The following is an 11,080-nucleotide window of genomic DNA, read 5'->3' on the forward strand; positions in this document are numbered from 1 at the left end:
CCTGTCCTCAGGGGGTGTGAGCAGGCGGCCATGCGCCCCGGGAGAAGAGAGGGTGCCTCGCAGCGAGGGAGACCAGGGGAAGGGGAAGGTCATCAGCCTGGGTCTCCGGTTCGACAAAGGCCCGTGTCCCCCACCCCATCTGCTCCTGGCCGGTGGGGCCTGCTGTCTGGGACAGGCCCCTGCCCTCGGGAGCGCCTGTGGGGTGGGGCAGAGCAGGCGGTCAGAAATAGGGCCAGCCCCCCTCCACCCAGCAGCCCGGCCCCACCGCATCCGGGGACAAGCACCCGAGGGGGCCCTGCTCAGGGCGGGCGGTCAGGCAGGCAGGCGGGCTGGCCGTTCCTGTGTCTCCTGCTCCCAGCAAAGTCTCTGCCCCCAGACGCTAGCCCGCACATGGTCCCAGGCAGCTCCGCCCGCAGGGGCTTCAAAGTGAGGGTCTGCCCTTGGCCTTTGGGGTCCGGAGTGTCCCCTGCCTGTGCCTCAGAGCTGAGTGGACTCATGGTGTTGACTCATGTTGAATTGGGGCCCGAGGCATAGAAAGGAGAAGTCTGTTTATGAGGGCACGGTGTCCCACAGCGGGAGGCATGTCTGCCCCCGCCCGCCATGTGTTCGGAGTAGCTGGGGCTTGGGGTCAGCAGCTGCAGCCCAACAGGAAGGGCCGGGGGCGCCCAGCCCCGCGCCCAGCTCTCTGACCTGCCGGCCGTCAGGCGCCCAAGGCCTCCCCGTCTGCTGGAGAGCAACCCGGGCACACACGACCTTCCCTGGTTGCTGCCGAGCCCATCCTCGGAGGGCATTTTGTGTCCTTAGACACCACAGCAGATTTCACTGGTTCTGCTGACCCAGACCCGTCCTGTCTTTCCAGGGACCTGGCTTTCATCTCCTGTGTGTCTGTCCCTTCTGGGGACAGTCCGATTTCTCCAGGGCCTAGCGGGGCAGCCGTCCTGTCTCTAGGCTATTGTGCTGGCCGAGGCCAGGGTCCCTTGTGGTGACGGGAGGCTCCAGCCTGGAGCTGGGCTGGAGGGGCCCTGGAGGGGCTGACGGCAGGAGAGGTGCGTCAGCCTGGCCAGGGGTGTGTCGGGAGCGGTGCACACGGGCTGTGGGATCCTGGGAGCCACAGTGCATACCACGTGGAGGGGACGGCTCGACCGTCCTCGTCCTCAGTGGGGCCAGGCCGCCCTGCTCCTCCCTTGTGCAATGACAAGCAAGTCTGTGGAGTGCCCTCCTGAAGGCTTCCAGCCAGTGAGCTGCCCGGGGCCCCCAGAGGATAGTCTGCCCGGAGCCCACCTCTTGACCCAGGCCAGTCCCGTAGACTCACGGTGGCCATGGAGGTGAGGGCAGCGGGGAGCCTTTCTGGAACCTTCAGTAATTAAACAGATGTCCAGCGGGGCAGCATGATTGCCTGCCACGCAGCATGGTTGCCACCGTGGCCTCTGCCCTCCTCCCCGGCCAGCCTCCCACGAGTGCTGGCCCAAGGGTGCCTACTTAGCGAGTGTTCAGGGCCTTTGCACCTGGGGTCGGACGGTTTTAACCTGGGTTCAGTGGGAGGCTACACCCTGACACTGCTCCTGAAATTCTGCAAGACCAGCCCCTCGTTCCAGCCCCAGCCCCTGGAGAATTGTGGCAGAGCAGGGTGGGGGCAGGAGGATGATGTCTCCAGGGACCTGAGGCTGATGAGGTCACCGGTAGACGTGCACAGCCCACACACAGCGGGCACATGGCTTCCTGTGGCGGCCCAGGGGCCTGGAGCGTGCGAACCCCTCCATTCCCAAGCATCGGGGAGATGAGGACTCTTATGGGCCAGGCTCTTGGCACCATGCCAGCCCAGATGGGCCCCGTGAGGCCTCCAAGCCGCCAGGGCACGGGGACCTGCTGGTGGCCCGTCTCCACTGCCGCTTCTCCCCGGGACTCAGGATGCACATCCTCGCCTCAGCTCCCACCCATGCCGGGCCTGCTGGAAAGCTTTAAAAGCTTCTGTGGAACTGGTCAAGTCTAAGGACAAGCAGTGACGCAGTTATCCCGTCCATCCTATCCGCGCACCGCAGCTGACGGGACGCGGGGGGCAGCTGGCCGGTGCGTGACGCCTCTCCTCCCTCCCGTGACAGGCCGCCAGCCCAGCGTGCACGGAGCTGGAGATGGTGATGATGGACTGGCTGGGCAAGATGCTGCAGCTGCCGGAGGCATTCCTGATGGAGAAAGGTGGCGAAGGGGGCGGGGTGATCCAGGTAAGACGCGGGCGTGTGGGAGTCCGGCCCGCAGCAGCATGCGTTCTGCAGAGGGACCACGGCCGCGGGGAACAGCGGAGCTGCTGCTCCTGGCCGTGTCCTCATGCTTCCCCTGGAGAATGAGCAAAGCCGAGCTGTTGGGACAACTGGATCTAGATTTGTCTCTGGGTGCTGTCTCCCCGGGCTCCCCAGGGCTCTGCTCATGGCACACAGGACGGTGATGGCCACTCGGCAGGTGCCTGGCAATATAAACAGCAACTCCTGACGTTTGCATTGTGTGCCCGTTGCCAGCCACCGGGCCCGGGCATTATTCACTTAAACCTCACACCAGCGGTGGGAAGCAGGGGACATTTGAATAGCCCTGTTTTATAGGCGGGGAAACTGAGGCACTGAGCAGGGAGGTCACTGGCCCATGAGTTCCCACTTGGGGTTGGAGCCCACATTCGTCTGACTACAGAGCCACGATCTCCACCACCACGTAGGGCTGTCCTCAGCGTGATAGTGGCAGCTGTGGCCACGTGCTACGAAGTTTTCTAGAAGCTACATCGTGGGAGCCAGTAGCTCACCCTCAGATACTGCCTTTCCTATGCACTGACTTAATTCACTCTCTGCATTCGACATGTACCGTTGAGAGAGACCGTGTGCCACCGCGCGCATCCGCAGACACGACCGACACAGTGACGGGCATGGCAGGATGTCCACTCCGCCGGGATCTGCAGGACAAAGGCCACTAAGAAGACCTGGGCCGAGCACCCTCGTTGCCTGGCTGGGAGTTCAGGCTCTGCTGAAGCCGTCACACCCGTGTCATCTCTTCTCTCGTGTCAAGGCTGTGATGACAACATTGGGAAGCCCTGCTTACTCAGGAAAAAAGGAGATTCTGTTTTTCAGACACTGTCTTCGGAGAGGCTCCGGGGACTGGCGAAGGCTGCGTTGCTCTGCCCACTGCCCCCGTGAGAACACCGAGGCACGGGCCCCCCGCCGGCTGGTGTGGCGAGCAAATCCACAAGCCAGCTTCTACCTTCCAGTCCGGAGACCCCACGACCAGACCCGAGCCTCAACTCCATGTGTCAGTTTCCTGTGGCTGCTGCACTGAACATTAGTGGCTTAAAATAGACCCCTCATCACAGTCTGTAGGTCAGGAGTCCCACTGGGCGAAACACGGGTCCCACTGGGCGAAAATCAAGCCTCACACACTAGAGGCTGCAGGCGAGAGTGTTTCCTTGACTTTTCTAGTTTCTAGAAGCTTCCCGCATTCCTTGTCCATGGCCTCCTCCCCCAGCTTCAAAGCCAGCAGGGCTCCATCTCTCTGACCCATCCTTTGCAGTCATGGTCACTTATCCCTCTGACCGCAGGCGGCTCTCCACTTTTAAGGATGCTGTGATTAGAACGGGTCCAGCCAGATAAGCCAAGATAATCCCCGTGTCAAGGTTCTTAACTTAATCTCATCAGCAAGATCCCCTTTTCCATGAAAGGTGACTAGTCACAGGTTCCAAGATTAAGTCATGGACATCTTTCGGGGGGCCCTTATTCTGCCGGCCACATCCAAGACGTGCTGGTCGCCGCGGGAGACTGGACTCTGCCCCTCGTGAAGGGATTCAGTAGGTCGAGGACGGGTCCGGGGCCTGCGTTCTCACGGGCACCTCGGGGCATTCCCACGCAGAGACCCCAGACCCACTTTGCTGAGCGGGCCATGTGCCGTGACGGGCGGGCTTCTCTGCGACCAGCAGGCTGACGTGGCCGGGCTCAGGCCCACGGCCTCTGTCCTCAGCCTTTCCGCCCACGTCACTGATTCTGAGCGGGGCGCCGACGGAAAGACTGGGCTCTGACGCGAGCAGAGCTTCCGTCTGGTGCCACGACCCAGGCTGGAACCCACACGCAACAGCACCGAGGCCCTCCTCGCAAGACAGCGTTTCGGCTCCCAGACCGCTGCCTCCTTGTCACAGTCACGCAGCCCGGCCCACCTCCTCGGCGGAGACGGGACTCCAAGACGGGGCGCCACGCACCCTTCTGGCCTAGCGGAGGGGAGGGAGGCCGCGGCCCAGTCCGCACCCCGTCCGTGCCCCGTCAGCTGACCTCATCCTGGTGGGGCGGGCGGCCGCTGCTCCCAGTCCTGACACTCCAGGGGACGTGGAGGGGGTGACGTGACACCTCTCTGCAGCCCAAGTGCTCACAGCAGACGTACTTGTTCTTTATAAATCCACTGTTTTGCCACGATCTACCCTTTCCACGTGTTCCATTCATTTGGGACGGCCCCGCCCCAGCAACTGGCAACCCCGTTAGTCTGAGACACACTGTTGCTCCACGGGGACGTTGCTCCGTCCTGAGCCAGGCGGCCGCGTGGGGCACCTGCCCGTCCCCCGGGGGCGTTCCCGCGCCCAGTCGGCACTGCACCCGCAATGTCGAGACGTCTTTTGTTATTTCCCTTTATTGTCGGCTCCTCTACATTTTGGGGGAGTTTCTCATGGTTTTCTCTAAATCATTGTTTCAGTTTTCCACTTTGCCACTTTTTGCCTTCGATGTCACTGTTGGTTTTGCTACTTCATTTTAAAAAAAGTATGACCCCCTTTCTACTCGTGAAAGCCGACCGTCACGGTAAAAATGGGAGAACTGTGGGCACGTGCTGGGGGTCACCTCCTCCCGGGGTTACCTCGCCGTGTGTGTGGTGTGTGTGTGTGCGCGTGTGTGCATGCGTGTGCATGTGTGGTGTGTGCCTGTGCACGTGTGTGCATGTGTGTGCCCGTGTGTGTGCGCGCATGCGTGTGTGTGTGTGCATGCATGTAAACAAGCTCCGGATGACATGATACATGATCCGGAGCTTCTGCGTGGGGCTTCACTTCCTACTTTAGCATGAGCATTTCTGGTCACTAACTGTTTTTTGAGAACATTATCATTGCGTGATTTGCTGAGATGTGTCGCCATTCATATAAATGATATGAGATACGCTGCATCGAAATGTTCACTCTTAGAAGTAGCGTTTCGGAGGACGGCCTTTAGGAGAAGCTGCGACTAGATTCTTAGAGCACCGCTTCTCGCTGGGTGCTCCTGACTGAGTCCACGTTCACCACCCAGGCGACACCCAAAATCAAAACGCGAACAGTTGGAGAGTGTTTCTGGGTCACCGGAAGTTACGACTAACACAATTTGCTTCCAGTTCTTTTCAGCAGCCCAAGACGCTACCTTAATGTGACGCTGCCCGACAACCGCGCCCCCGCCCCGTGACCTAAGGAAGCCGCGTGCGGTGAGGGAGACCGTGCGCTGAGCGCCGCCTCCGAGCTCGGCCTGCGGGAGCTTCTTTGTCAGGCTTTAAGCTCTCGCTTCTCGGCCTCAGAGATCTCCGGACGCTGACGGCATCAGAGGCGGCCCCTTCCGAGCTGCGAGCGTGGCCCGCGAGGCTTGCACCAGCTCGCCCCTGACCACGGCTTGGGTCCCGACGTGTTATCTTTTCCTCGAAGACAATCCCACCGTCCAGAGACCACGGAGATCCTGGCGCCGAGTGCATCCTGGCATCTCTTGGCCCAAGACCCAACACGCTCCCTCTTGCAGCCGATCCGCTCGCTTCACTCGACGAGAGCAGGCAGAGTGTGTGTGTGCGCGGCAGGAAGCTGCCCTTCCCGGCACACGAGGCTGATTGTCTGTAATTGGTGAGGCCCCGAGCTTGATGACAGCCTGACAGCGTAGGGCCCCAGCTGCAGGGGACGCTGAGTCCCTCAGAGCTGCCAGCATAGAAGCAGGGACGGGTGTCTGGGTCACATGGTGAGTCATCCTCTGAGCTGGACAAACAGGGCTGCGAAATGGTCTCTTAATTGGGTTTGAAAGCTCTCGTGGAAGAAAGCTCTCGGCCATGTGTGGGGCGACACTTGAATGCCCAGGAGCTGAAGGGCCATTTCTGCCCCCACATCAGACCCAGCTCCGCACCCGCCAGTGCCTCTCTGCCTCTTGGCGGGCTCGCCATGACAACCTTTGTCTGCCGGGTGCAGCAAAGGTGTCATTATGCTCTCAGCACAAGCACAGTGGCCCTGCTCCTCCCTCGGCCGGGGCTGCTCCCCAGGGAGGCCAGGATCGATTCTGCTGCCCTCACTCGGCTGAGGTGCCGGACGCTCGACTGACGCGTGTGTCACTGGGAGCCTCTCAGAATCACTCTTTGCTGCCTGAAGGAGGGGACGCTTGTCTCTGCACATGGACACAGCCCACCGGAAACCCCCAAAGGGGCGCATGGTGACCCAAAGCCTTTCCATAGAACATGGCTCTGCGGACACTGGACATTTGTGGGTCTGTGGGGCCCAGGCCTCAGACAGAGGGTAGGGTCTGGAGAGAGGCTGCAGCCCTGCGCGAGTGCTGGGTGAGGAGGGGACCCCATCCGGGGCTGTGCCTTCACCCCGTGAGGGCCACTGCGGCAGTGTGCACAGAATGCGGGGCACAGGGGAGCAGGCCCCCGGGGGGCGTGCGGGTGCTCCGGTAGCCGACGGCTTTGCGGCCAGGCGTCTTAGCCCACATCTTGCACTGGGTGGTCTAACACACCTAGAGTCACTGCTAGTGAGAACGTGACTCAAGGACACCGCCAAACCCGTTTTAGAGGCTGAACAAGGAGGATTATGTACGCGTCCGTGCGTCCGTGCACCGAGCGGCAGAACCGCATGTAAATGCATTCGCCTTTACGTCTGGCCTGTCTTCCCAAAGGATACGGGTTGGCTTAAAAGAAGTAAAAGCGTTGACTCGGTAAATAAAAATCGGTCGTCAGGATCGGCGAGGGGAGGGGAGCATGTCCACCTGAAAAGTCAGCCTCTCAAACCCGATAAGCTTCTTTCTCAGAGTCAACAAGAATGAACCTCTTAAAATCTTTTCTGCCCAATGTTAACCCCATGCAGCTCACGGGGTTCTTCCAGGGTGTCCTTGATTCTCAGTGAGTGTGAGCGGGAACGGGGCAAGTCGCTCAGGATGCAGGGACACCCCCAGCCTTCAAGGGACACACGTGAGCTCCCCGAACTCTGCCCGTTGCTAGCCCTGCATTGGGGCGAGTTAGTGGACCTCTCTGAGCATCGGTGTCCCACCCAAAGATGGCACACTTTGAAAACGGGATCCTCTTGCGAACTAAATGGGATGACAAAGCGGGCGCCGCATCCGCGTCACCTGTCACCCATGCCCGACCGCAGCAGCGCCATCCGCCCCATCCCCGTGGCCCGAGATTCCTGCCCGGGACATGCTGGGGCTCTAGACAATGCAGTGCGGAATTAATAATTAAAGCTCATGGGCCAGTCACAGGTGTCCAGAGTCTTTCTATGCGAACGAGAGTGAACTTTGCAATTTCAGATTCATCTTTTCAGAAAAATATAGAGCTGATCATCTGTCTCCCCACAGGGTAGACGCAGATTCCTTCGCTGTGCGCTGAAGCCTGTTTCCATCTTTCCTTTGATTCAGGGCAGTGCCAGTGAAAGCACCCTGATCTCTCTGCTGGCCGCCCGGACCAAAGCGGTGCGCCGCCTGCAGGCCGCCTCCCCGGAGATGGCGGAAGCCGCCATCCACGACAAGCTGGTGGCCTACTGCTCGGATCAAGTGAGTGTGTTGGCTGGAAGCCTTGCCGAGTCGCCGAGATCTGAGTGGTCGGTGTCCATCAAAGCAAAGCAAGATGGTGAAGCGTCGTGTAAGATCCAAGAGCCGTCCCTCAGGTGTCACTGAGACGGACACCTGTCCAGAGGGGGTGCGGGTTGCAGGTGGGAGCTTAGTCAGTCAAGTTGAAAATAAACGTGCGGTGACGCCACCGTGCCCAGCCCGGTAGCCGCCTCCCCTGGCTCCCGCTGAGGTCACCTGGGCTCACAGCTCCGCTCTGCTATTGTAAGTTTTGTGATCTCAGGCGAAGCACGTACATTCTCCGAGCTGGTTTTCACCCTCACGCGGGCCGAGGGCACCTGTCCCCTGCTGCTGCTCGGCCAGCGAGCGGCTGGACTGAGGTAAAGATACAGTTTCAGGGACTCTGCAAACAGGAACATCTAGTGTGAGGCCACCGACCCCCTGTTTGAAAGCTAAGGCGGGAGAGGACAGAACCGAGCAGCAGACAGCAGCCCCGTGAGGACCGCGCCACACGCGGGGCACAAAGCGCGTGGACGGCACCATCCTGAGCGTTCCCGTCCCCGAGCGACAGCTGGCTGGTTTAGCGTTGCCGACATGTTTATCCTTCACGCGTTTTTAAGCCAGGCATTGTAACCGTGACGACTTTGTCTCAGCACAGGTCCACCACTCCAGGACCCAGGGGCTGGCCTTCTGTACACCTGTACCGCCAGTCCGGGGGGTGGGGTAACAAGGCGGCTCTGTCACCAGAGAGGGGCAGCTGGGAGCCACAGCCAGCTCACACCCACCACAGCTGGGGGTGGACACCCAGGCCACACAAGGGGTCCTGGGCGGACACTGAAGGCTGCTTCTCCAGGAGGCAGGTGCATGTGTACAGAACCATCTCTCATGGACAGTCTAGAATGCCACCGGCTTTCATGACAGTCCCCATCGTCACCGCCTCCCAGGCCCCCGACCGCAGTCACACCTGCCCTCTGGGGCGTCTCACCCTGTGTCCTCTCTGTACTTTAGGCCCACGTGGCCCCAGAGAGCCGAGGGTCGGGGTGTGGGCGGGGGGTCTGCAACCTGACTGTCTCACTCCTCGTCCGAAGCTAGAGGCACAGGGTTCCCGAAGCGGGTGCCGGCCGGGGCTGGGCCTGGCTTCGCAGGGGACTTAGGAGCCTGGCTTGAAAAGAGTGGGCAAGTAACTTAAGCGCCCTCCTGGATCCACATCGCAGCCTGCCATTCTCGCAACCGGGCTTCGAGCAGGTGTTCGTTATTTCCTCTTTGTGCACATGAGGCCCTGGAGGCTCATTCTGGAACCTCCAAGGCCACGGGGAAAGGGCGGGAGCCCCCCCAGGCCCCCGGAGGCCGACCCCGGGAAGCCCAGGCACGGGACTGGGCAGAGCAGGACACAGTGATGGCGGGCAGCGGTGACCCCAGTGTGTTGGCTCTCCTGGGAGCCCCTGAGAGGGGACGGCTCTGCCCCCCAGCGATGGTGCCGTGTCCTCAGCTCCTTTGCTCCCAACACTGTTTACTGAGCCTCTACTTACTGAGATGGCGGGTGGACCCGGACCGGAACCCGGGTGTCCAGACTCCACTTCCGGGGTACGTTTGGGAGGATCTCACCGCTTACCCTAGAATTCAGACCAATGAACGACAAGTGTCACCAGTATCAACCCAGCACTTTGCCCTCCTAAGCGTCTGATTCATTAGACAGAAAGGCAAGATTCCGCGTGCCCTGAAAGGCTCCAGGAGCCAAGGTACGCGGCAGGCAGGGCAGGAAAGCAGGCGCCGTGGCCTGTCACCGCGGGGTGGCAGCAGCCGGGAGGGGCGCGAGCTTTCTGCTGGGCCGGGCTCACGGCGACCGTGCGGGGTGACCCTACCTGTGCTTTCCTTCCAGGCCCACTCTTCAGTGGAAAGAGCCAGCTTGATTGGTGGAGTGAGATTAAAAGCCGTCCCTTCAGATGACAAGTTTGCCATGACTGCTTCTGCCCTGCAGGAGGCCCTGGGGAAGGACAAGGCCGCTGGCCTGATTCCTTTCTTTGTAAGTTCAACAGATGTGCTGCCTCGGTGCCCCTGGGGGCCTCTGAGCCTGGCCCGGGCCTGGGGTAGGGTCCGGGGGCCAGGCCACTTCCCAGGCTGCTCGGTGGCTCTCAGCCTGCTTCTCCCTGACGAAGGCTGGAGGGAGAGTCTGTTTATTCTCCCTTCGGCTGCACTCACCTCAGAACTAAGCGGAGAAGCCAAGCCTGCAGGATTCTGCTCAGGTGAGACGTCTCCTTTCTGCTTCCTCTTAAAGTGGTGCCATGTGATCTGACTGTGGCGGTTTTTTGTGCCCTGGCAGATGCTCTGTCATGAGGAGCGTATAAGGCACATGGCAGCATGTGGCGCCAGGTGTGGTGGCAGATAAGCAGGGTGTCACCTGGCTGCACATCGGAACCACGGGAGCTTGGAGAAGTTCTGATGCCCAGGCCCGGTCCCAATTCCATTGTATGAATCAGCCTCTGAGGACAGTTCCCTGCAGCTCGAGGTCCGCACGTGTGCCCAGGACTGGGAAACGCTGCTCACATGGGCACTTGTCATTCCCCGGGGTTCCCAGCTGTCAGAGCCATCCAGCTTTGACAGACAGCAAAGGTGCAGAGACATCGAAGATCGCAGGACATTCGAGGAAACGCAACCGATCTGTCTTAAATGGGCAGCCAAGGGACCTAGGAGCTGGGGACGGAGGCCGGCTGGCTGGCCCAGGGGGCAGCTGGAACCCTAACTCACATCTGGGGGTTGTCAGCCTGCACGTGCACTGTAACTCCAGGCTTAATTCTGAGGTGCGTGCAGCCTTCATTATGTGCTCAGAGGGGTTGCAGGCCCCTCACAGTTTGAGCCCTCCACTGAAAGCAAGGGGTGCGTGTGGCAGGTTTGAACCTGGAAGGCTGTCTCTGCCCTCCACAGACTCCTGGGGCTGTGACAGCCTCCCCGCTTCCGCCCGACAGTGCGCCGTCCCCTTGAGAAAGTCAGGCGACAGGGCCTGCGGGGATGTAGCTAATCAGAGCAGGCGGGTCCCAGGTAGGAGGCAAAGGAGAAGGCTCTGGAAGGGAGTGGGGTCTGGCAGCAGGAGCAGCACAGGCTCTCAGAGGTGGGGCGCCTGCCTGCACGCCCCCACCCTCCCCCTGAACAAATGTGATTATGCCTTTGCAGTGTGGCTGAAATCAGGTTAGTGTCACCGAGCTGAGCCAGGGTAATCGGACTCGAGCCGAGCAGCTGCTTGGTGTCAAAGCGGCTTCTGAGAATTCAGGACGAGCTGACTCGCAGCCATCCAGAACGTG

At 60.7% G+C, this 11,080-nt stretch overlaps 1 protein-coding gene across 1 annotated transcript in view; it reads left to right on the forward strand.

Annotated features, from left to right (window-relative positions):
- The window catches only part of DDC (dopa decarboxylase), a 46,908-nt gene that overhangs the window by 12,655 nt on the left and 23,173 nt on the right, over positions 1 to 11,080 (forward strand). The window contains exons 3-5 of the mRNA XM_011377270.2: positions 2,100 to 2,219; positions 7,635 to 7,769; positions 9,664 to 9,807. Of these exons, the coding sequence (XP_011375572.1) occupies positions 2,100 to 2,219; positions 7,635 to 7,769; positions 9,664 to 9,807 (399 nt within the window). The remainder of the gene's footprint in view (positions 1 to 2,099; positions 2,220 to 7,634; positions 7,770 to 9,663; positions 9,808 to 11,080) is intronic.

Source organism: Pteropus vampyrus, unplaced genomic scaffold (genome assembly GCF_000151845.1).
Source record: "Pteropus vampyrus isolate Shadow unplaced genomic scaffold, Pvam_2.0 Scaffold308, whole genome shotgun sequence".
NCBI classification, from domain to species: Eukaryota; Metazoa; Chordata; class Mammalia; order Chiroptera; family Pteropodidae; genus Pteropus; species Pteropus vampyrus.